General features: G+C 38.4%; 2 protein-coding genes across 5 annotated transcripts; one reads left to right on the plus strand and one right to left on the minus strand.

Annotated features, from left to right (window-relative positions):
- The first annotated feature begins 1,260 nt into the window (after positions 1–1,260).
- LOC138383238 (serpin B3-like) lies at positions 1,261–7,736 on the plus strand. Its single transcript, XM_069467906.1, has 8 exons — positions 1,261–1,284; positions 1,867–2,057; positions 2,351–2,407; positions 3,683–3,811; positions 4,533–4,650; positions 5,678–5,820; positions 6,483–6,638; positions 7,326–7,736. The coding sequence occupies exons 2-8, from the start codon at positions 1,893–1,895 to the stop codon at positions 7,734–7,736; spliced, it is 1,179 nt and encodes a 392-aa protein (XP_069324007.1). The 5' UTR covers positions 1,261–1,284; positions 1,867–1,892.
- An 8,103-nt stretch (positions 7,737–15,839) lies between these two features.
- On the minus strand, positions 15,840–24,168 carry LOC138383239 (serpin B13). 4 transcript variants are annotated; one of them, XM_069467910.1, is made up of 7 exons: positions 24,004–24,168; positions 23,081–23,137; positions 20,137–20,265; positions 19,659–19,776; positions 18,113–18,255; positions 17,737–17,892; positions 15,840–16,244 (listed from the first exon to the last, which is right to left on the minus strand). In XM_069467910.1, the coding sequence occupies exons 1-7, from the start codon at positions 24,166–24,168 to the stop codon at positions 15,840–15,842; spliced, it is 1,173 nt and encodes a 390-aa protein (XP_069324011.1). The 4 variants fall into 4 exon arrangements, with proteins under 4 accessions (XP_069324011.1, XP_069324010.1, XP_069324009.1 ...); XM_069467909.1 differs by having other exon boundaries at positions 20,137–20,256; positions 23,069–23,137; XM_069467908.1 differs by having other exon boundaries at positions 23,069–23,137.
- Between the last annotated feature and the right edge of the window lie 2,164 nt (positions 24,169–26,332).

Consider the following 26,332-nt stretch of genomic DNA (forward strand, 5'->3'; position numbering starts at 1 on the left):
ACCTGAAGGCTGTCTTATGTGGTGCAGGATGGCAGATAAACATGCAGGTCCCTCAGCCAGATTATCTGCCTTGAAACCTCATCCATGCTATTCACTAGCTATATGACCCAGACTCTGCACCATTACACACAGATGTGTTTTCTCATTGGTGAAATAGGGATAACAAATGCACCTACATTAATGAGTCTCTGTAAGGTGCAAGTAAGCAAACATATATTCCAGCTCGGTAAAGGTCAACAAGCATTAATATTGTTCTACGTATAGAAACACTATGCATATGCAGAGAATAAGGATCCAGTAAAAATGGACTTAACGGTAGCATTCAAAGAACATTTTCCCCCTTCTTGTTATTTCTTATGGGCATTGGATCCTGGCATCCAGCCCAGAGTGATCAATGGTGAGCTTGACAGAGAAATACTGTGATCCTGAGAGCTCAAACAACTTATTTTTCTGTTTCATTTTTATATGAAAAATTAGAAAGCTGCCATTCAAAATGGCTTCTGGTTTGTTTTGTTTTCTTCCCTACCTGTTCTTCTCATTGTCAGCATGTTAACCCAGCAAGGTAAATAACCTTCTCACTGACCTTAAGCAAAAGAAAACACTGGAATGGCTGCAAGGGGCATGGGAGGTAAGTAAGAGGATCATTGCCAAGGCAGAGCATTTAGGGGAAAGCAATAGAACCTATTCTCGACGGTTTGCTGAGACATCTCCGCAGTATCTCTTCAGATGTAGAATTAGAACTATTTTCCTGGTTATACAGAACAGTTACTAGGGAAATTGTTAGGATGAACAAAACCTTTCAGAAGTGAAAAATAGCAAATGTAAGCTCTTTAGCCATTTGGTATTGCAAGTATGCCTTAAAGACAATTACACAATCAAGAACAGGAAGAATTGTTTTTACAATTGGGGAAGTGTACAAAGGGATGGAGCTGAAGGGAATAAGAGGAAGTTGAAATTTTAAACTTATTCTCATTGGTATTAGAAAGGCACCTACATTCATTTCAAATAAGCCAATGATTGGCAGTGATTGCAGATTTGCAATTTTTCCCACAGGAAAGGAAATACATTGGTAGAACAAAAGTCCTGTCCATCTTTCATAAATTTTCACTTTGATAAAGGTGACTGTTATCCTGGTGATGAAATCTAAAGTTGGTTTACTGGAAATACCAACCGCAATGAAGTGGGAGGGGCAGAAAGAAGAAATATATATTCAGGATCTCACCATTAAGAACACTAAGACTCTGATAGGCTTCCTGACAACCTCTGCTTCCTCCAGGAACACAGGTGAGTGCTTCCAGATGCTCCACATAACAATATGAATTATGTTTTAGAATAATAACGATAATGTGTTTTATATCATGCATCTACTTCATTCTGTCTAATTGTATTTTGCTTAAAATTAAAATACCTACTTCATCGGATTTATCCTTTCAATTATTTATTTCCAAGTGAACAAATGCACCCTTAGAAGCATGGAGTTAGGGGAAGAGTGCCTTGCAGCCACAGAACCTTGAAGGAAAAGTCAGAGGTGCCTCTTGAGAGCTGGCTGGATGGCATCCCCAGAAACCTTCATCTTAGCGTTTGTTATAAAGCCTTTCTACCTAGACCTAGTACAGCCAGCAATGAAGAAAAGATAAAGATGTTCTATTTCCTGTTTACAAAGTCTTTGAAAATAGTAATTTCATGAATCTTCTAATTATGAGATTAATACATGACATTGTAAAAGCCTTGAAAAGTAAAAAGAAGGAAAACTTTAGTTGCCAGAATCCTGTAATCCAGATATGTCATTTTCTGTTAGAAAATTTTATTACAAAGTGATGCTTCATTCAGTAAAGTCATTTTAAAATGAATCTGATTCTTTTCCAGGAGTTCCAGATCACACCAAGGTCACCATGAAGTCACTCAGTGAAGCAAACACCCAGTTTGCCTTAGATATGTTCCGACAGTTTGGAAAATCAAAGGAGGACAACATCTTCTATTCCCCTTTAAGCATCACATCAGCATTTGCGATGCTGCTGTTAGGGTGCAGAGAAAACACTGCACTACAAATTGAGAAGGTAGGTGTCAGCTTTGTTACCTTGACCTGTCTGAACGTTGCTCTCCATCACTGTGTCAGTGAGCATGCGGATGGCACCAGATCCAGTGGCCTGTTAGGTAGCACAGGGTCTGATGGGTGGCGCAGGGGCTCATGGGTAGTACAGGGCCTGATGGGTGGTGCAGGGGCTGATGGGTGGTGCAGGGCCTGATGGATGACACAGGGGCTGAGCAGAAATTCCCATAATTCAGTGACTACTGATTTAAACAGATTTTCTGAATGAAGTTTTCTTGTCCCACTTTATTTCTCTTCCAGGTCCTTCACTTTAATGAAGTCACAGAAAACACAAAAGAAAGAACTGCAGCATGTCATGTGAGTCACAAAGCAATGCAGTTCAGAAATAGCTTTGGATGTCTCAGTGGGTCATAGTTTACCCTGGGACTTCATATAAATTAAGAAACTAAAGGCAAGTTTTAGAAATATTCCTGGACAAAAAAGATTGGGACATGCAGAGTGGTTTTGCAGTTTGTGTCACATAATTATTATTTTCACATTTTGCATTACTATAAGAAGGTCAGCATAGTACTTAAAGAGCAAGGGTCTAGAGCTACATAGGCTATGTTCAAATTTCACCTCTGCTCTTCACAAATAGGGAACACGGGCAAGATACAACTGCTCAGTCACACTGCTGTCATACCAATAAACTAGGGTTAATAAAAAATCTGACTCAATACATGCAAATACATACAAACATTTATAACAGTGCCTGGCCTATAAAAAGCCATAATAAAAGTTATTATAAAATAATAATTATACTAATCACACAAATGTTGGTAAAATAATTTAATTTTAATTGTCATCAATGAGATCAAGAAGAATAAGCAAAACTCCAAGTATATTTTGAGAAATGATACCTATGAGATATATTGATTTAGAGCCTCAATGGTGCAAAATTCTTAGCTACAAAGTAGAAGGTTCTAGCATCAGACAGGTTTAGCTTCAAACCTTGGTTTTGCTAATTTATTTCTCTTTAGAGAGACTTTTTTAACTTTCTAAGCTTTCTTATTTTCATCGAATTGGACTAAAGACTTGGAGCTACCCATGTAACGCCCTCAACTGAGTACCAGGCACACACTGCTCTCACATGCAAAGAATGACCATCATGAGGAAAAAGCCATAAATCACAGTCAACGTGTCTGAGAAGATGATTCCATCAAGGGTATAACAGCGCTTCATGTTATAACATATTTAAAAAATCGAAACTTCAACATAATCATATCCATGATGGCTGTTAGAAATGAAATATCGTTCTACCCCTAGAGGAGCTTAGAGTTTAGCTGGGAAGTTACACTTAACCACTTAAACCAATGAGGGGACAAGTCAGTGGTAGAATGGTGTTACATCTTTAGTTCTAAAGAGAAAAGATTGGATATGTTAGAGCAAGAAGAAAGAATTTTCTGGAAGAAGAAAAATGTAAGGTAGATTTTGAAGGGCATTTGAGGTAAAAATACACCAAATATCAGGGAACTGGCACAAAAGGTCATCTTTGAGACTACCCACCTTTAGGTATTGATATCACAGACTGAGCATGGGTTTAGTAATTTCATTGATAAGGTAATTCAATGAGCTCCTTTTTGATGTTTGAAGGATGAAAAGCCAGGAAATGTGCATCACCAATTTCAAAAGCTTCTGACTGAATTAAACAAACCCACAGATGCATATGAGCTGAAGATTGCCAACAGGCTTTATGGAGAAAAGACTTATAAGTTCCTTCAGGTAAATTTCACCTGACCTACCAAACCTTTAATCTGCCTCCTGGGTCCTATGTGTCTGAATGGCCTAATGTGGCAGAGCAAGGGAAATGAGCCTGGTCCTCTCAGGTGGGGAGCACTCACTCAGGGTGCATTAGCTCCATTGCCACAACTCCACCCCAGACTCTGACAATGCACCAGGAAAGTGTAGATTTAGGGATAATCTGATGAGGAAAGAGGAGGTGGGGCAGCACAGTGAGTCATGAGATGCCGGTAATATGGAGCACATGTTGATGCAAAATGTAAGGCTAATGGGATATTACTGGAGTGGGCAGGCTTGGGTGAGTCCCTGGTGACAGTTGGGGAAGTACCAGGAAATATTGAATGCCTGAGGAAGACACAAAGGTGAGAAATGACTTGGTTGGAATTACTGGCAAGAAGCCTCACAAGCAACTCACCTGCCTCAGAGCAATGTGCTTCGGAGCTTGCGCACCACAGCCTCTTGTACCCCCGCCATTTGCCAGATGGCGTTGACCTCCAGTTACCTCCTTCTTGTGCCAGCCTGCACCCCTTTCACGTGGACGGCATGGCAGCTGCACGAAAATAGCCTTGGGCAGGAGATAGTGGATTCGTTCAGGGTCTGGATTCGACTTACTATAATTATAAATAATTAAATTTGGTAACATTACTACATAGCTGCTGATACGTTACCCTTAATTCCTCTTTTCTTCCTTCACATCTCAAAGGAATATTTAGCTAATACTAAGGAATTTTACCTGGCCAGTGCGGAATCTGTTGATTTTAAAAATGCTGCAGAAGAAAGTGAAAAGAAGATTAACTCCTGGGTGGAAACTCAAACAAATGGTAAGAGAACTGCCCATTATAGGAACACTTTTGAGTATCCTGTGTGAGTGAGCCCTGTGCTTGACACTGGATGGGGTTCTGAGGGTGGGGTGTTGAGATGGATTTGCAGAGAGGAGGCAGGAGGACACTGCAGAAGATGAAACGGTCCACGTTAATGTGGGAGAGCCAAGGGGAAACAGGGAGGGAATCACAAGAAGCCAATTGCATGGAAACACAGCTGGAGAATTGTTTGCACAGGGCCCCACATGACTGTATCTTTGTGGATCCCAAGTCTCTGCACATTGAATCAGAGCCAATGTTTGACTATGGATCTTTAAGAGAAAACATTACAAAGGGTTCCCTTCTCCTTTACTAACTGGGAAATGAGCAGCCCTCCTGTAAGCCACTCTTTTTACCACCTTAGCTGGAGTGGCATGGACCATACCTACACCCATATTGTCTGCAGGGATTGTCACAGCTGTCTTTCTCATGCATGGTAGACAACTTACCAAAGGTTTCTTTCTGTGAACATCCATCCTACCTGCCAACTCTCATTACAGGCCAAATTTACAGCAATTCAACATGAGAATAAATACAAAAAAACACCCAGGAAGTGGTGTCTGACAGCACAGGGCATGTATTTCAGAGCATTGAGCTCATATTTGTCCTAAAGAACAATCAGGTCCTACTCCTCTGTGAGTGCACCCAAAGTTGACAAAAATAGGAAGACAGGCAGGGAGGGAGAAATGAATTCTATATTGAAGGAGCAGATAAAATCAGTTATCAGTATTCAGTGTAGATGACTGAAGTCACCCACAGACAGAGAACCTGAACCCCTTTCCCATCACAAGCAGTGATATCTCCTGCAGGGGTAACTCTGTCGGGCTGCAGCCATGAGGACAGCTGAGTCGGTGAACTGTTGGTCAGCGAGTTTCTAAAGTAGTGACTTGGTGAATAATTAATGATCAGTCATGAACTTTTGCAAAACATCTTCCAGACAAACCAGTTGTACCTTGCATGACAGATGCTTTTTTTCTTTTCCTCTCAGGAAAAATCAAAGACCTATTTCCTAAAAAGACTCTTGACAGCACCACTGTACTAGTCCTTGTGAATGCAGTCTATTTCAAAGGACAGTGGGAGAAGAAATTTAATAAAGAAGATACCAAAGAGGGAGAATTTTGGCTGAACAAGGTATTGCCTATATTTTATTTATATAATGTAATGTAGTTATACAGGGAATGTTAATTTTTTTATTTCAGAATATTATGGGGGTACAAATATTTTGGTTACAAGTAATGCCTTTGCCTCACCCAAGCCAGGGCTAGAGGTGTGCCCTTCCCCCATACAGTGTGCTCTATCTCCATTAGTTGTGAGTTTACCCACCCCCACCCCCCAACCTGACCGACATCCAGTGAATCTTACTACCATGTGAGCACCTTAGTGTTGATCAGTTAGTACCAACTAGGTGGAGAGTCCATGTGGTGCTTATTTTTTCATGCTTGTGATACCTCACTTCGAAGGATGGGCTCAAGCTCTATCCAGGATAATATAAGAGGTGCTAGATCACCATTGTTTTTTGTAGTTGAGTAATATTCCATAGTATACATATACCATATTTTATTAATCTACTCATGTTAAATTTAAACGCTTCTGATGGAATGTACCATGCAAAGTAAAACATTCCATTCTTATAACTTTATTTAGTTAGAATACCTACAGAAAATCTTTTCTCCTATTCACAAAATTCCTGCCTTATTTCTTAGAAAGAGAAGGATGTGGTGGCAACTCAATAATATTATCATTTTTGGCTTATGTCTCACTTGGTATTTGTTTGGCACATTAATTTATTGCAGGATACAAGCAAATCTGTACAGATGATGAGTCAAAGAAAATCCTTCAATTTTGCCTTGCTGGAGGATGTGCAGGCCAAAGTTCTGGAAATACCATACAAAGGCAAAGACCTAAGCATGATTGTGCTGCTGCCGAATGAAATAGATGGTCTGCAGAAGGTAAAACCTTGCATCCACAATCCTTCTATTGCCTGGTTTTCTTCCTAAGGTACCAAGTCTAAACAAGGCAAAAGGTTTTAGACAAAGGAGCCTCAAACTAATGAAAAACTCAAAATGAGTAACAATAATTCACTTTCATATTACACATCTTTTAACGAAGACCTGCTACAAACTGCCTTAAGCAATTATTAATTAGAGTTATATACAGTTGATATCAATTTGATGGTATTATTATGCAATAATTTACACTTGATTGAGAGAAATACATAGCAATGTGAGAAAAATTTACAAATACATAAAGCAAAAAAAGGAATTATAATAGGGTAGACACTGTAATTGCAGTATGTGATAAGTAATGTGTACAGGAAAGGAAGAGTCTATTAAAAATTGACACATGTAGGAGACTGTTGGCATAAGGAATAGTGAAATAGAGTTCATTTAGTACAAAATGATGTAATGGTTCTGTTTTTACATATATATGTATGTACATATATATATACTTATATATATATAATCAAATATACTTATATAATCAGGACTGTTTTTTGCTTACTATAATATCTAATGAACTGAACCTTTTGTATTTTTATTTATTGCTAAAATAAAAACTTTACACATATTCAATTCATTAAGGTATGTTAGAGATCTATAGTAAATCATGTCAGTTTCTTTTTTCCATTTTTATAGCTTGAAGATAAACTCACTGCTGAGAAATTGATAGAATGGACAAGCTCACAGAATATGAGCAAGAGAGATGTGGATTTATACTTACCGCGGTTCAAAGTGGAAAAGAGCTATGACCTCAAGGACATGTTGATGGCCATTGGGATGGTGGATGTTTTCTCTCAACAGGATGCTGACCTCTCAGGCATGACTGGGAGCCGGCATCTTGCAGTGACTAAAGCCCTACACAAGTCATTTGTAGAGGTCACAGAGGAGGGAGCAGAGGCTGCTTCTGCCACGGGCATAGTTGTGAATAAAACATCTTCTCGTTATTCGATTCATGAAGAGTTCCATTGTAATCACCCTTTCCTATTCTTCATCAAGCAAAATAAGACCAACAGCATCCTCTTCTTTGCCAGAGTCTCTTCCCCTTAGATGTGATTAGCCTGTAATTTTTGGAAGATGTTCAGAGAGTTGTTCCAGTAAACTGATTGCTGGAAACAATGGGTTGTCTTGATTCATTTTTCTTTTCAATCTCATAGTCATCACCAAGAATTTAATGGTTGAAATAGCATGTCTCTCTCTTTCTATTTCTAAACACACATATTAATCTACTTTCTCTGCAATAAAAATTTCCTTTGGGAAAAAATGTTCAACTTCAAGATAATATAAAAGGTTATTTCAATACAGTATCTTCTAAATTTGAAATATAATTGTTTGGAACCTATTTTAAATGAAACAAACCAAATCTTACTTTCTCTTCAAACTCATTGACCTAGACAGCCACGATTCTTTGAATTTAGGTGATATCTGGGACCCTTCTAATATATCTAAATTTTGTGATTCTATAAAATACATTATCAATAAAATAATGACTTAAATTATTTTTTGTTTTGCCTTTTTTCTTTCCACAAAATGCAAGTGGCCATTCACACTTAGGAAGGATAATTTGGAAATATATTAATCATATAGACAGAAAAATTCTCAGTTAGAGTAGGGCATGACGAGTCCAGAGTGGTAGGCAGATGCTAGAACATGAAGAGCTTGTAAACCACATTAAGAACTTTCTGTTTTATCCTGAAAGGAATGGGAAGCTCATTACACGCTTTGATTATTTGTTTCTCTAAGACCGAAATAAAATCATTGTATCTGCATCTTGAACATCCAATTCTGGCTACTCTGATATAAATGAACGAGAATAAAGAACACTCTGGTTACTGTGACTTAAATTAGGAACCCATTAGAGTGTTGGTAGTGGAGATGGAGAGAAAGAGATGACTTGTGAGAATTATTCAGGAAGCAACAGACACAGAATTATGGCAACAGATTAGATATAGGGAAGTGAAGAGAAGCCAAGAAAGACACCCAAGCTTCTGACCTAGCCAGCTAGATTTTGTTTTAGAGAGAAGAGAGGATCATGGGTTAAAATTAGAACTGAATTTGAGGTTCTTTTAAGATCCAAATAGATTTGTCGGGCAGGTACTTGAAAATATTAGTGTAGAATTCAGAGATAGGATATTGGGTAATCACTCTGAGATTCTCCCCATTCACACAGTAAATAAACCTCTTTCTCTTATTGATCTGGCTTAATTGTGAGTTGATCTTTCAGTGAACTTTCAGGGAAAAGGGGAAGTTTCCCTCACTCCCACACTAGACACACTATACAACCTCACCTGATGCCCCACCTGTAGAGAAACCTATGCTTCCCAAGATCACTTCACTACTTCGGCCACTGACTACTTCAATTATTGAACATTTTCATCATCACATAATATTCTATTCAACAACACTGATTTTCAATAAATCCTAGAAAATTATGTGACAAAATTTAAGATATATGTTTTATAACAGCTCTTTAAAATAAAATAGAGATTGATTCTTTAACATATTAAAATGTAGCTATCTCAATTTTGAAGCCAAAATCAAGTTTAATAGGAAACACTAGAAGCATTGAATTCAAAGGATAAAAAAAAACCAATATTTTTTGCAGTACCAGATAATTATTAATAACCAGTCAAAAACCAGTGAAAACAGAACAGAGATAACCTTATAGAGTGTGACACCATTTGTGCTAAAAAGAAACAAAAACTAATTTGCACACATGTGTTTGTGTCTATACATATAACATAGCTCTGGAGGACTAGAGAAGAAACTATACCATGGATTCAAGAAGAGGGTAACTGAGTAGCCTGGGGATGTTTGCTGCAGAGATTGTGCAGTCTGTGAACCCTTTTCCCTTTTGTATCTTGACTTAGGAATGTATCATCTATTCAGAAATATCAATAAAATCTAAATTCTCAAAAAGTTCACTGACTCTACGTCTGATCAATTTTACACATAAATCTATGTATACCTTTTAAAGAAATATTACATATAATGAATCTCAAAAACATAACACTGAACAAAAGTCAAGCACGAAGGGGCATATGCTATATGAATCCCTTTTAATAAAACCTGTAAATGACAAGTCTGCTCTGTAGCGATGGAAAGCACATCAGGAGTTGCTGGGCTGGGGTTGCAGGGGGTGGTTGGCCAGGAAAAAGAACAAGGGAACTTGGAGGGATGTTCTATATCCTCATTATGGTGGCATTTTCGTCAGTGTATACACTTGTCAAAATGCATTAAATTATAGGCTTGACATGAATGCACCTTATATCCTATAAATTACATCTTAAGAAAGTTGATTAAATATTAACATTTAAAGATATTCTTCTGAATTTTCCCCACAGAAAAATCCCACATAATGTATGTAGATACTCTCCCTTTTGGTGGGTTGAGCTTAATCCTTCCCCCAGGAATGTGGGCTGGACTTGGTGACTTGCTTTCAATTTATACAGAGTATGGAAAGGGAAAAACAGAAACTTTACACTGGAGAAATCTAACAAACTCCACCTTAACCAAGCGATCAAGGCTAACTTCCCAGAGACGTCATGTACATATCAGGGACTCCCTCAATTGAAATGAGAAGGGCACTTCCCCTCTGTGACATCCTTTCCAAAATCCCATAACCCTCATCTAGTCCTGAGAAAATAAATCAGACAAGCCCAAAATGCAAATACCTGAGCAGTACCCTTCCAAACTGCCACGGTTATGAAAAACAACGAAAGCCTGAAAAAATCTCCTAGATCAGAGGATCCGAGGAAACTAAGACGTGATAACTAAATGCATTGTTATATCCTGGACTGTATCTTACAACACAAAAGGAACATTAATTTTTTAAAAGATAAAATCTGAATAAATTCTGGGGTTTACCTAGTAGTAATTATATTAGTTTTTTTTTTTTTTATTACTGCCTAACGAATTACCAGAGTATATTAACTCACAGTTCCATAGCTCAGAAGAAGTCAGGCGCAGTGTGACTGAGTTCTCTGCTCGGTGTCTTACAAAGCTGAAATCAAGGTATCAGCCAGACTGTGCTCCTTTCTGGAGACTGTGGGGAAGAATACACTGTCAAGTTCATTTGAGTTGTTGGCCAAATTCATTTTCTTGCTATTATAGGACTGGGCTCCCCATTTCCTTGCTAGCTGCCAGTAGGAGCTCTCTCAGCAACTAGAGGCTGTTGTCAGAGTCTTTCCACAACACACTCCCATCTTCAAAGTTAGCAAGAGAATTTCAGTCTTGCCAAATCTCTCTCAGGCTTTGCAACTCTCTGACTTTCCTGCCTCTAGACCAAGATATAAAGGGGTCAAAGGATTGGATCAAGTCCACTCTGACAATTTGCCTGTCTTAAGGCCAACTTGGCTGGGAACCGTGGCTCACACCTGTAATCCAAGCACTTTGGGAGGCCAAGGTGGGAGGATGGCTTGAGCCCAGGAGTTCAAATTCAAGACCAGCCTGGGAAATAGCAAGACCCTGTCTCTACAAAAAATAAAAAGAAATTACCCAGGTGTGGTGGTGCATGCCTGTATTCCCAGCTACTTGGGAGGCTGAGGAGGAAGGATCCCTCGAGCCCAGGAGTTGGAGGCTGCAGTGAGCGATCATGATGATGATGATTCCACTGTACTCCAGCCTGGGCAACAACAAAGCAAGACCCTATCTCAAAAAAAAAAAAAAAAGAAAGAAAGAAAGGTCAACTGATTGGGACCTTAATTACTTCTGCAAAATCCCTTTACAGCAACACCTTGATTAGCATATGACTGAATATCAAGGAGAAGGTATGTGTACACCAGGGGCCTGGAATCTTATGGCCATCTCAGAATTCTCCCTGCCACAGTGATGTACCAATGTTCATCTTTGATCTGAAAAATGCAGCATAACAATTAGGGGAAATTGAAACTGAGTGAGGGCGTATGGGAACTCACTGTACTGTCTTTGCAACTTTTCTGTAAATCTAAAATGATTTAAAATAAAAAATTTACGTAAAAAATTTCTCTTTGAAAATCTTAGTTAAATATACCATCTCTTTCCTGCTGGTACAAAAACTGATAGAATCACTATATTCAATTACTATAAACAATAATTCAGAGAGATGGAGGAGAGGGAAGAAACAGCAGCATTTATCAAGTGCCAGGCATTTTCTTAAGCACTTTGCATAAACAAGTTCATTTACTCTCCACCACAACCCTATGAGGTATTATTTTATTGGGTAATCTCCTCATTTTACTGATGAGGAAATTATGATAGAGAAGTTTATATAACTTGTTCAAAGTCACATCGTTACTGAGTGGTGGCACTGGGAATCAAATTCAAGTAACCTGATTCCAGAGTCCTCATTTGGAAGCGTTTCCCCCTCAGACCTCTTGGTCATAAACCACAGGTTCCACAACACCAATCCATTGCTTCAGCCACTCTGCTCTTCCTTCAGATGCAAATAGCTTCCAAAGAATGTAATATAGGCAGGAGCTGACATTTGACCCAAATACTTCTGTAAATGTGATTCATCACTGTGGAAGCCAAGATGACATTGTCCTAAATTCACATGCAAAAAGAACACTCGATACTCACTCATCTTGGATCTTTTTTTCTCCATGCACAGAGCTCAGAGCTCATTTTGGTGAATTTGTGTTCATTTATGAACACACTCTCATCCGTAAAGTTTGATTAATTGTAATTATATGTCCACTAAATCTTACCAACCTAACTACTTCGAAGCAGATGTGAATTATCCCAATCAAACCATCTCAAATAAGAAGAAGACACAAGAGAGTTATTTGCAAACCATTACCTAAGTTGAAAATATTTTAAGGCTTAACTCAGATTTTCTCTTCTTATTTTGCCTGTGATAATAGATGATTTTCTCTCTAGGCAAGAATATAAGGCAAGATTTATATTCTCTAAAACTATGTTAGCTGTGCTATTGGCACCCCCAATATCTTTTCCTATGCTTATTGGCCATATGTATCTTATTTTGTGAAATGTCTATTCAAACTTTGCCCATTTTTAAATTAAATTGTTTATCTTTTTATTATTGACTTGTAATTGTTTTTTAATGTATTCTAAACATAAGAGTGAGATACATGGATTGTATTTCTCGATGATGTTTTTAAAGAGTAGTTTTAAATTTTGATGATGTCCAATTTATTAACTTTTTACTTCATAGTTTAATGTCCATATGTTCTCTTAAAAAAGGTAAATAAAAATTTTTTTGCCACTATAAACTCTTTCAAAGAAGAGTTGGAGATATAAATAAATCAAATACATTGATTACTAAATAAATACATTACAAAAATGTTTAAACATGGCCATATGCATACATAACAATCTCTGCTTTTAGAATCAATTTATTTTTGGAAATTTCTATAATATTAATTATAATATAAGTGTTTAGAATAAAAAATAACAGAAAAGGCTGAGGGGAAAAAAACAAACAAATAGGAAGTTTATAAAACATAGGAAGCACTTTAGGTGAATTGAATTGAATTAACATATTATTAGAGGTATTAGCCATGCAATCAGAGAAAAGAAAGGAAGTAGAAGCTTAGAATTAGAAAAGAGGACATAAAAATCAACCTGAAAATTATATACACTATATTTGATATAATATTAATATATGATATTATTAAATATCTGGAAAACCCAAAATAATTAAGGAAAAACCACTGCAAGCAATAAAATAATTTAATAAGGTAACAGCTTTTAAAACATCTATATAATAATCAATAACCTTTATATATGCAAACAAAAAAATTGGAAAATATGATGAAACAGAAGATGTCATTTATGATAGCAAAAGAAAACAAGATGCCTAGGCATAAGCTTAATAAACATCCTTATATTTCTGGTCAATTTATGGTCAGTTGCTTCTTTTTGGTTTTGTCAAGTACACCATAACATTCAAGATTCTTAATAAAGATACAAAGACAATTCAATGCAGAAAAAAATCATCTTTTTGATACATGGTGCTATGATTGTGCAGAGGCAACCTATGGATTGGGAGAAAATATCTTCAAACCATTTATCTGATAAAGGCTTAATATCCAAAATATATAAATAACAAGCAACTCAATAGCAACAGAACAAAAAGCACAATTTTAAAAATGGGCAAAGAATCTGAATAGACATTTCTCAGAAGAAAACATACACATGCCAACAGGTATATGAGAAAATGTTCAACATTGCTACTCATTAGGGAAATTTTCTTACATTTGACACCAAAAGCATCTTCCTTAAAAGATAATACTGATAAATTGGACTCCAGTCACACTTCAAAAGATGCTATAAAACCATGATGAGACACTACTTCACACTTACAAGGACAGCAAAAATTAAAAGACTATAATAAGTATTGGCAAAGATGTAGAGAAATTGGAACCCTCATACATTGCTGTTGTATTGTAATATGATGCAGCTGCTTTGGAAAATAATTTAGCAATTCCTCAAAATGACAAACACAGAGATATCATATGACCCAGCGATTCCATTCCTAAGTATATATCCAGAAGAAATGAAAATATATGTCCACACAAAACCTTGTATACAAAATGCTCATAGCATCATTATTCATAAGAGACAAAAAGTCAAATACAAATGTTTATCAACTAATGAATAAACAAAATCTGTTATATCCTATAATGGAACGTTACTTAGCCATGAAAAGGAATGAAGTATTGATTCATGATACAATTTGAATGAACCTTGAAAACATCATGCTGAGTGGAGCCCATTCTACTAAGTGAAGTATCACAAGAATGGAAAAACAAGAACCACATGTACTCACCATCAAATTGGTACTAATTGATTAACACTTTCGTGTATATACGGTAGTAACATTCATCGGGTGTCAGGCGGGTTGGGGGAGAAAAGGGGATGGGTAAATTCACACCTAATGGGTACAATGCACGTTATCTGGGGGATGGGGATGGTACAAAAGCAATGTATGTAACCAAAATGTCTGTACCCTTGTAATACTACAAGGAAAAGAAAGAAGAAAGAGAGAGAGAGAGAGAGAGAAAGAAAGAAAGAAAGAAAGAAAAAGAGGGAGGGAGGGAGGGAGGGAGGGAGGAAGGAAGGAAGGAAGGAGGGAGGGAAGAAATTAAAGAAAAAAATGCTCATGTAACTGACAATGGATAATATACTCAGTTAAAATGAAGACGAAAATACGGGAATCCTCTCTGTCTAATGTATTGTTTTATTTTGTTCTGACATTTGAGGTTTTTTTCTTTTACATCATAATTTTAATAGCTATATTAGAAGTTCACCATAGAGAAATCTCATTATTTATTTAACAAATTGAATTTGGAGTTTAAAATATTTTTATTATAATTAATGCTGTGAGGAACATTTTTATATAAATCTTTACATTTCAAATTATTTGCTTTGAATAAATTCTTGAATATAGAATTATTTGGTTAAATTAAAGGGTTCTTATAAAAATATCTTTGATCAATATTTCTAAATTATTCTCAAGTTTATACTAATTTACAATTCAAACAACAGAGTACGAATTGGCCATTTTTCTCAACCCAGAAGAAGTTTCTTAAAAAAAAATTATACAGTTTTGTTCTTAATATGCAGGAAATAAAAAGTAAAATGGGAAGTGATTTCTTATTAGCTTATTCTAACATTTGAGTTTTAATTTACATTTTGCCACTGTATTTCTAAATTTTCCTTCCTATGTTGCAGTTTGCCACAATATCTTTTGAAAAAGAAAAAAGTAACACAGGAATTGAGTAAATTATTACTTTATTTTACTTGTATATTACAATATGCCAAAATACTAGAATTAGGACCCCCAAAATCACTAGCTCATACTCTCATTACGGAAGAGACTGCTGCTTTTCTTTAGTGCACAAAACTGCAAGACATTGATTTACTTTCAAGAGAAATCAAGGAGAGATTATCAATGAGCTCTGGTTTACTCGCCTTATGCCTGGCACAAACAAAAGGACGTTTCACTTTCAAAGAAAAGTTTTAAACACACACACACACACACACACACACACACTATTACAGTCATTAAATCATTGATTTGATTGTAGGATTGGCATGCAAGAGAGTAAAACAGAATTTGCAAGAACAGACGATTTCCATAATCACATGACTACTCTAACACTGGTGGCTGTCTTTTCTAAGAGCAGCAATGCCACGGCAATGACTGTCTTAAGGAGAAGAAAATCTGCCAAAGAAGAGGATGCTGTTGGACTCATTGTGCTTGATGAAGAACAGGAAGGGATGATCACAGTGAACATTTTCAACACCTGGTGCTGATGTGACATTGAAGCCTACACCGGTGGCAGCTGCAGCCTCAGTGCCTTCCTCAGTGACCACGATGAAGGAGCTGTGCAGGAACTTCTGGGCATGCAACCCGGAGCGTGGGGACATTCCTGAATAGTCGGCTCTGCGCTCAGTGAAAGCATCGCCCATGCCCATGGCTGCCAGGACTGCCTCAAGGTCATAACGCTCCTCCACTTGGAACCGGGGCAAGTGTAAGCTCACATTCCTTTCTTCCATATGCCCTGGGCTGGTCCACTCTACTAACTGCTCAGGACTTATTTTATCTATAATCTTTTTTTTTTTTAAAAAAAAAAAAAAAAGGAGAGCAGAATAGCATGCTTATCAATAAAAATTTAAAACAGTATAACACTGATTTGTATTTATCAAAAGTTATTAATTTTAGTTAATAAATAAAAGTAAAATTTTCATTTCACTAGACTCTTGTCTTTATATAGTAGGCAGTTGTCATATTTCTCTAGTTAAATTATCTGTGTGTATGTGAAAATCCAATAACATTAAATGAATTTTTAAAGATTAAAAGTAAGTCATTTCTTATTCCATCAATCTAATACAAATTATTTCATTTCTTACTATCCTCCTCTAGTCTATGTATGCGCATATATATATTTACATAGTTGCAATCACAGTGAATGTCCATTTTATTTGATATAATATGAACTTTTTCACACAACTGCATCTCTCTCTTAAACATCTTTAAACTGCTAGATAATATTCCCATTCAGTTGATAATTTTTTCCTAATATGCATCTATTCATTCACTTTACAAGCATGTGGTATGTATCAGGCATTATGACAGATGCTGATGGATACTGCAGGTACAAAAATAACAAGTACTATAAATTTAAAACTAGGCATCCTAGTGTATTTGATACTGAAATTACTGATTTGACTCAAAAGGCAATTTTTTTTCTTCTGAATTATTTCTTTAGGGTAATTCCCACAACTGGGGTTTTTGAGTCAGAGTATAAATCCTCTTAAACCTCTCATACATAGTGCCATTTTGTTGTCCCAAAATATTTTCTAACTTAAAATGCTACTAGCAATGTTTCACAGCAATAGCACAGCATGTAATAGTGTAATAATATAGCAGCTATCATTTATTGAGTGCTAAACCCACTCTAGGCTACATTTCTCTAATCATTACAACAACACTGCCCATTAAGCACCATGGAGCCCACTTTGCAGAGGGAAAATATTGAAGTTCAAGAAAGTTAAGAGGCTTCAAAGATCAGAAAGCTACTAGAGGAACAGAGTTTGAAACAAAGCCTTCCTAATTTTCAAAATATGGGACCCTAGCTCCATAAATTTTTTAACTGCAAAATGGCTGAGATTAAATCAATGGGTTCAAGACCAAGGGTCTAAGAAATTCAAAAGGTCCAAGAGTTAACTGAATACCATGCAAAATTGGCTGAATATGTGCATATGTGATTGTTTTTTCTAGGAAAGGAGCCCACAGGTATCAACCAGTTCTCAGAATGGTAGGTCATCTTTAAAACTTCCATAAAATTCTTAAATGCTCATTTTAGCTCATCCACAAATATTTTAGTACTGTTTGTTCTCAACAGACCAGACACATACTATTTAATACTCCTCTTTGGACATCCACCTGTAGCTGCTGCATGGAGTCAGAAACACTTTCTACTTTACGCTGCCGAACACCAGCTCCCACTCAGAAACCCTGTTTCCAGGCTCACCCAGAACAAGCTCTGGAACACAAAGCCTCAGGAAATGAAAGCAAGAATAGGGAGATGCAAGTGTTTACCTTCTCCAGACCATCTATGTCATTGGGCAGAAGCACGAACATGCGTAGGTCTTGGTTTTTATATGGAATCCCCACAATTTTGGCCTGCAAGTCCTCCAGGAAAGTGAAGCTCAAGGAATGGCTCTGTGTCATCATCTGCACGGATTTACTTGTACTCTGCAACAAATTAACAGAGCGCACAATGTCAAAAGACAAGAACAAAGACATAAGGCAACCAAGTGAACTCACCAAAATAATAGCTCGACCTAAAATAATGCTCAAGATCAGAGTCTCAGAATGAGCATTTGCTATCTACCAGTATACGTTTGTTCAAATATGACTTTAGATTTTACATTCCATGTGTGAGCACATCACATAAATAAATTAAGGACTGTACCTTATTCAGCCAAAATTCCTCCTCCTTGGTATTTTCTTTCTTAAACTCCCTATCCCATTGCCCTTTAAAACAAACTGTGTTCACCAGCACCAGCTTGGTAGAGCTGCTAAGAGAGCCATCTGGAAACAGGTCTTTGATTTTTTCTGCAAACAAATAACAACAAAAACAAATTGGCCCATCCTTCCAATTGCAGGTGATATGTGTGGCAGAATCAATGCACATGGACTTGACTGATCATTAAAAACACAGCCAGGTCAGCACCTGAAGGCCTTGCTGACAAGGGTTTGCTGGCAGAATCGGTAGGGAGGTTCTCACTTTGCCCATCGCCTATTTATCCCACTGGATAAATGGAGGTTGATGGTTAAGAGTCCAGACTCGGGGGTCAGATGCCTCTGTCAGCATCCAGTTTTGCCTCTTATCAGCTGAGAATCTTGGGTAAGTTATTTAAGTTCTCTGTGCCTCAGTTTCCAAATCTGTAAAATAGGAATAAAACCTTCCTCATAGCATTATTGAAAGGAGTAAATGATTTAATACGTGAAAGCACTTAAGACACTACCTAGCACATAGTAAGCACTCAGTGTTAGCTATTACTGTTCTTACCCATTGGATATAGTTACAACATGAGATTTAGAGACTATTTATTCTATTAGAATAGAAGTTGATATTTTTGTCTCTGGGTTCAGCCCGTTCCACACTAAATTCTAATAAATACCATTTGACCAACCTTTTGATAGACCCCTTTTTTTTCTGCTTCTTTTAATTTTCTTTCTTTGGACTAAGGATGAAGGGGAAAAAATGCACTCAGAAATAACAGAGGTCTCCCTGATAACCAGGATAAAAAATTCAGCTTTAAATAAAAACTCTAACACCAAAGTATCAGCTATTGCTCCTCAAAGTGTGTTTCCACATTAAAATTCCTCTTTGCTATCTCTTATGTGTTTGTCTAACATTTGTGGTTGAGAAGGGAGGATGGGGTACAGGGTTTGTCAAATTCTCAGTTGTGGATGGGCCTGAAAGTTGCTATCAACCCTGCAGGATGCTCAGGTGGAGACGAGGCCCACATGGCCCCAGCTACAGGTAGCACAGACAGGTTTTGATGGGAGAGTTACATGTCTCTCACTTAACAAAGAAAAATTCTCTGACATTTCCACTTAAGGTGTCAGACTCAGAAACAAAGGTTCTAGTATAAAGGAAAGAATGTAAACCCAAGACAGGTGTGAGCCCACTCTCTGGAGCCCTCAAGATTTATGATCCATGGTCATATGCAAACAAATCTCCACAAGTATTTCCATGGAGTTGGCTTCCTGTGGTCCCCTCCCTGGCTCACCTTGGCCCACTCCACATTTGCTGAGACCACTGCACCATCTGCAGTGCCCTCCCCCACCCTCTACCCCCAGCCCTGCCCTTCCAATCCTGCAAAACCCATCTCAAGTTGCCTCCCAAAGCTTGTTCACCTGGCTCCCCATGCAGTGTGAAGCCCAGGGCTTCACTCCCAGCAGGTTGTCAAGAAAGTGTTTTTATGATGAATGACCCACACATACACTACCATTTGTTTGGCTTTCAACCCAGGAATTAATCTTCTTTCGACTTTCATCTGCTGCATTTACAAAATCAACAGGTTCCAGAGATGCATGGTAATATTTTTCAACATAATCTAAGTATTTCTTTAGGAGAAACAAGGAAGGAATAGAAAGAGGTTGAAAAATCAATTTATCAATTCCCAACATTTCCAAATAAAGTTATCTGTACATTAGGGATGACTCATGTCATAAGAGAGATTTTAAGGCCCTGGGCACATAACTTTTAATGTAGGTAAAATGGAGTTAAGGCAAAAGTCAGATTCAAATTGCCAGGATTAAAAAGAAGCTTCCTACGGTTCTCAATGTCTGGTGAGCAGGCCAGGAAAGCACAGCAGTGATGTGGGTGGAGCCAGACAGCCAGCAGCACATGTCCCCAGGCCACAGACCCAGCAGGGCCACCTGGCCACTCACAAACACAGATGTGGTAGACCCCGCAAAACTTGCCTGAAGGAAGAGGTATGTTTTCTCTCCAAACAGCCTGTTGCTTATGTTCAGTTCATAATCATTAGGGAGTTTGCTTATTTCAGTCAAAAACTTTTGGAATTGGTGGTGTATCTCTTCTGTCTTCTCAATCTTCAAAATGAAAATAAAAACTCAATGGGTTATCTTGGCAAAAACAAGCCTAGATTCTCCCGTAAGAGGGGGTAGCTGCTGTGTCTCTCCCTTAGTCTGGCAGCCTTGAGGGTGGTCCATGCATTTGGTGTGGCCCCCGTATAGCAGGTGGCTTTTACTCCAATCGCATTGTAATATAACTCATGACCAATCTCAGTTTCAGAGAGACGCCTTCTCTGTCAGCCCAACACGACAGATCTTGCTTCTCTGAGGTTGCATTTTGGGTCTCAAATGTATTTGCCCACCAAATGTTTCATAAACTTGTTTTTAGCTGCCCATAAGACTCTAACCACATCAGGAAAGTAGAGGATTCCCAGATAATTTTTACCCACTAAATCTTGAAAATTTCTGTTCTTGACAGTGGATAAGGAAAGTGAATCCTAATGGTATGAGTTAACCATTTATCAGAGTTACACACTGGGCTGAAGTGAGATTTATCCCTGTCTCGGGGGCAGTGGGCGGGGAACAAACTTTTCCAGACATTTCTGTAGGATGCATCAGTTTTCTGACTGAGGGCTGAGGAGTCTTCAGGGCAGAGCTGGCTGACCCAGCACACTTCCCTGGAACAGAGAGGAACATTGTCTCATTGCCTGTTGAACAATGTCTGAAAAACCTATTCCTGATCGAATATGAGAACAGAAAGACAATCTTCCTCTAGAATATGAAGCCCATGGAGTTTTTAGTTATTTATTTTATTCCTTTATTACTGATTCCCCAATGCCTAAAGTAGTATCTGACTCATAATAGATAGTTAATTTTTGCAAATAATTAATGAAGTTTTAAATACATTCAAATTGAAAATGTAAAAGTATGCTGCTCTAACAAAATATATGAGGCTGAATTTGACCTTTGGCTACTTTCTTGCTACTATGAGCTTTAATAGAGATGGCAATCATTCTCTGGCTGCTTAGGTTGCCTGGAGTGTGGTATGAGCAGATCAAGGTAGTATTGGAGCCTTTGGGGATGAGTGGATTGATGCAAAGAGAAGGTATTTCTAGCCAGAGCAATTATACAAGGAAAGTAAATAAAAGCCATCCAAATCCAAAGGAAAAAAGTAAAATTATCTCTGTTCACAGATGACATGATCTTATATGTAGGAAAAAAAAGATTACACACGAAAAACCTGTTAAAGCTAATCAATCATCTCAGCAAACTTGCAGACCACAAAATCTGCACACAAAAATTTGTTGTGTTTCTATGCACTATGACCAATACAAAAAAGAAATTAAGAAAACAGTCCCATTTACTATAACATCAAAAAGGATAAAATACTTAGGAATAAACTTACTAGGAGGTGAAAGACTAGTACACTGAAAACTACAAAATGTTACTGAAAGAAATAAAAATAAATACAAATAAATGGGAAAAATTCCATGTGCATGAGTTGGAAGACATAATACTGCTAAAATGTCCACACTATTCAAAACAATCTTCACATTCAATGAAATCCCTGTCAAAATCCCAATGGCATTTTTTTCAGAAACAGAAAAAAAAGTCCTAAAGTTTATGTGGAGTTTAAAGGGATCCCAAATAGCCAAAACAATCTTGAAAAAGAACAAAGTTGGAGGCTTCATGCTTCCTGATTTCAAAACATACTACAAAGCAACAGTAATCAAGACAATGTGCTGCTAGCATGAAGACAAATCTATATACCAAGGGAACAGAATGAAGAGCCCAGAAATAAGCCCTTGGATATTGGCCAAATGATTTTCAACAAGGATGCCAAGACTACACAATTAGAAAAGGATAGTCATCAAAAAATGGTGCTGGGAAAATTGAACATCCAAAGGCAAAAGAACGAAGTTGGATATTTTCCTTACACCATATACAAAAATTAACTCAAAATGGATTAAAGACCTAAATGTAAGACATAAAACTATAAAACTACTAAAAAAAATAGGTGGAAATTTTCAAGGCATTGAATTTGGTAATGATTTCTTGGCTATGACATCAAAAGCACAGGCAACAAAAGCAAAATAAACAAAGGGGACTACATCAAACTGAAAAATGTGAAACAAAGGAAACCATCAACAGAGAGAAAACGCAGCCTAGCCTTTCGGGATAATGAATGGCTCCCATTGCTGGGTGATTCGAGCCATGATTTTACGAGGGGCCTGACATGGGACTAGAAATACTGTCACAGCAGTTGTGTGCCCTTCCTGAGAACTCTGATCATCTCCTGATGCTAGCCCTGATCTAATGGACTTATTCCTCCACCAGCTTTGAGCAGACTGTCCTTTGAGTGAGGAATACTATTAACAGAAGGAACGCTGGAGCAGGAAAAGACCTCAGGAAGTCATTGGTTCTGTGCTAACCTTTTTTTAGAGAAAACAGCAGGCGGCTAAAAATATGAATGGAATTTAGTAATAATATCACCTACTACCGCCACCACTGGATGAGTTACCCATGTGTTCCAGATGCTCCTACAGACACTTTACAGAGGCTGAAAGAACATACCTTGCCCAAAATAGCATAGCTCTTACGTGACTGAGCCAGGGCTTGAACCAATCGCTACAAAACCCAGGCACTCTGCCATGAGGACTTTTCATGTAGTAGCCTTTGCCAGCTATATCATAGTGGTTATTATCCATTAAAGCTAAGGTCTCTTCTTAATATTAAGAATATTAAGCAACATTATTCGGCTACAGGGATTATTATTGCTTAATAATAGGTGTGAAGTGTTACCTCTTTCATGCCTTTGCAAGTCCTTCTCCCCATTGAGTCCACAGCTGAAAAACACCAACCCTACGGAAGTGTGTAAGACGTGTCTCCTCACCTCTTTTTCTTCAGCCTTTCTTCTTGAGCTCTCAGTATCTTCTTCAGAGCAAAACACCTGTGAAGGACAGAAAATATTGTGGTGGTCAGAGCGAGAAAATCTCACACAGTCCGTCAGGGCAAAGTGGATGCTTGTTAAAGAAAGCTCCGACACTTCTCTCAAAATCATGGAAAGGTCTGGGTTTCCCACGGATGTCTTTTGAGGATCCTGTGTTGGTTTATCCATTTGTGTTTTCCTCTTTCATGTGTCTTTTAAACACATCAAAGGATTATTATAGGCCGGGCGCGGTGGCTCACACCTGTAATCCTAGCACTCTGGGAGGCCAAGGTGGGTGGATCACTCGAGGTCAGGAGTTCGAGACCAGCCTGAGCAAGAGTGAGACCCCGTCTCTAATAAAAAAGAAAGAAATTATCTGGCCAACTAAAAATATATATAGAAAAAATTAGCTGGGCATGGTGGCGCATGCCTCTGGTCCCAGCTACTCGGGAGGCTGAGGCAGGAGGATCGCTTGAGCCCAGGAGTTTGAGGTTGCTGTGAGCTAGGCTGACGCCACGGCACTCACTCTAGCCTGAGCAACAGAACGAGACTCTGTCTCAAAAAAAAAAAAAAGGATTATTATAAGGATTATGTCACTTTTTCCAGTGACTGTTGCTTTTCATGCTCTGCCTAACTATGAGTGTAATGGCTTTAGACAAGGTCACTCACCCAGTCCCACCGAAAGCAATTTCAAGCACCCAGGGGCAGGTGGCGTGATGGTATTTGGAGAGGGAAGAGGGTTTCCCTGATAGACCTGAAATTGCTCCATGTCTTGATAGTTTTGGTTTCCTGGCCCACGGGTCAAGACAAGCATGGCTTCAACGTAATGCCAAAAGCCTGACCCCTCGAAATGAGTCTGTGTATGTAAAGCAAGGAAGTCCCCCCACCTTCTGTAATTGGGAGGCGGTGGCTCCTCGGGTCCCCAGGAGGAGCATGCCGATGGCGGTTGAAATGCCCACAGGGGAAAAGAAGACATTGCCGTCACTTCTTTTCTTCAGCTCTTTGAAAAGATCAAACCCAAAGTGAGTGCTGGCTGCCCCAAGTGAATCCATGATGATTTTCGCGAGATCTAGAACAGCAACAAAACAATCAAAAGTGAGCGTTTGAATTGCTTTGTGTCACGGGAACATTTCCCACTTCCATCCCTCTTCTTGCACCGACCCAGAAACTAGGGATTCCACTCTCAGCGAAAGGTCACTGCTGCCTGCTTCTCACCCCTTCTCTTGGCCTCCTCTTGCCAGGGGACAACAATCAGCTGGAGTCTGGCATCACGCAGTCATGGTCAGTTCTCATTTCCCCAGGGAGCAGGGTTGACACCTTAATGGCTTTATTCTCACTTGTTCTCTGCCCAAACCTGCCTGCTCCTGCCTGCTTCTGCCTGCCGCAGCCTCCCGCCTGTGCTAAGCTGCCCTGGGCAGACCCAGCGCTTGTCTAGTTGCCGGGCCGGGATAAGGCAGGGACAAGGCGTGGGGATCCCCACGGGCCCCAAGTGCAGGCAGTGCTCTCCCTTCCAGCCTAACAATAATAAGGCCAACAGTTGCATCCTTATCTGTTACTTTCTGTTTCTCAATTCACTCAAAATCCAGTCCAAAGAGTAGCAGGATTGATCAATTCTCTGAAATCTCAATCCCTAACTGCATGAAAACTTGACTCTGGGCTGAATTTTCCCTAAGGGGCAATGACATGTCCCTGTTCATGGATTATTAGGTGGGAGTGAAAGCATTTTCTTTTTTATACTTTTCTGCATTGTTTTAGGCTTGTCCACGAGCTTATATTACTTTTATCTCACAAAAAAAAATAATTTTTAAAGAGTAATTAACATTTACCAAAAACAAACAGGTAGAATAGGTTTTATATTTTCTTCATGACCAGCTACTTTATAACTAGTGAATAAAGGCTTTAAGAAGAATCCTAAAGAAAATAAAATAAGATTAATGCAGAATAAAGTTTTTGAAAGCCCACATACTTTTGGGGCTTTTGCTCTCAAGGGCTCACCCCTGCTAGGGCGTCCTGCATCTGATGTTAAAGCTTCAGTCTCAACCTCAGGTTTCCATGCAGATTAAATCAGAAATAAAATGAATCAACTTATTGTCAAGCAAGATGAAGAAGATAAATTTTCATAGCCGTGTAGGCACTAAATTAAATAAAACCACCCCAAGGAAAATCTGTGCACAATAAAAGTACTTATTTCAAGTCAATAAACATCAGTGTTTTTATATACAAAAATCTTAAATTGGAACCAAAAGAAGAACTTACCCGACTTATGGAGAAACAGAGGTGGCTGGGCAAGGAAGACGGAAGCATATGTAAATGGAGTAGCCAGATCCTTAATTTATAGCTCGCTCTCTCTGCCTCAGCACTGGTTTTCCACCTTGCATGCTCATTAAATTCCCCTGGGGAACTTTAAAAAAAAAAAATCTATGCCCAAGCCCCACCCCCAACCGAGTCAGCATCTCTGGAGTGGAAACTGGAAAACAGAGTTTTTATTACCTCAGGTGATTCTCACATGCGCAAGGTTGGAAACCACTGGTATACATCCTGCTGAAGACGTAAATCAAATGTACACTTGCCGTACCACAGATGGACAGAGGTGTATCATGACAAGCCATTCTCTGTAATAGAGTTACCTCCGCAGTTGCATTACTTTGGTGTGCCAAATGTGAAAAAAAAAAAAAAAAAAAAAAAAAAATGAAAGAAAACTGCCTTGCTAGAAAAGAACAAGAAAAAGGAGTGAGAAGTGTTTTCTCAGGCACACACACACACACACACACACACACACTTGTTCTCAAGTCCACTAATTACGAAATCTCTCATTTTAACTCATTCAATAAACAATTATTGAGTCTACTATGTACTAGACACTGTGCTAGACTCCAATAATTCATAAACACCCAACACCCTCACTGATTTCAGGAAAACAATGCAACCAAAAAAGAAAAAAGAAAACAAAGAGCTCAGTAGGAAATTACACCTCCAGATTCCAGTTTTTCCTGCTAACCTTGGAGCATGTCTACTGGCTCTACCAGCTCATTAAAAGAAACAGCCCAGGGATTATTCTAGCTTTGATCCTCAGGACAGGATGTGAAGATTCAGGGTCATCGCTGGGCTGCAGCTCCTAGCAGGGCACATTAGCTCTGCCCGGTGCTGGGATGCCCGTTCTCAGGCCAGAGACCCCCAGCTAAAGAAACTCCTCAGAGACGCAGACTCAAAAGGGCA

The sequence above is a fragment of the Eulemur rufifrons genome, chromosome 5, assembly GCF_041146395.1.
Source record: "Eulemur rufifrons isolate Redbay chromosome 5, OSU_ERuf_1, whole genome shotgun sequence".
NCBI classification, from domain to species: domain Eukaryota; kingdom Metazoa; phylum Chordata; class Mammalia; order Primates; family Lemuridae; genus Eulemur; species Eulemur rufifrons.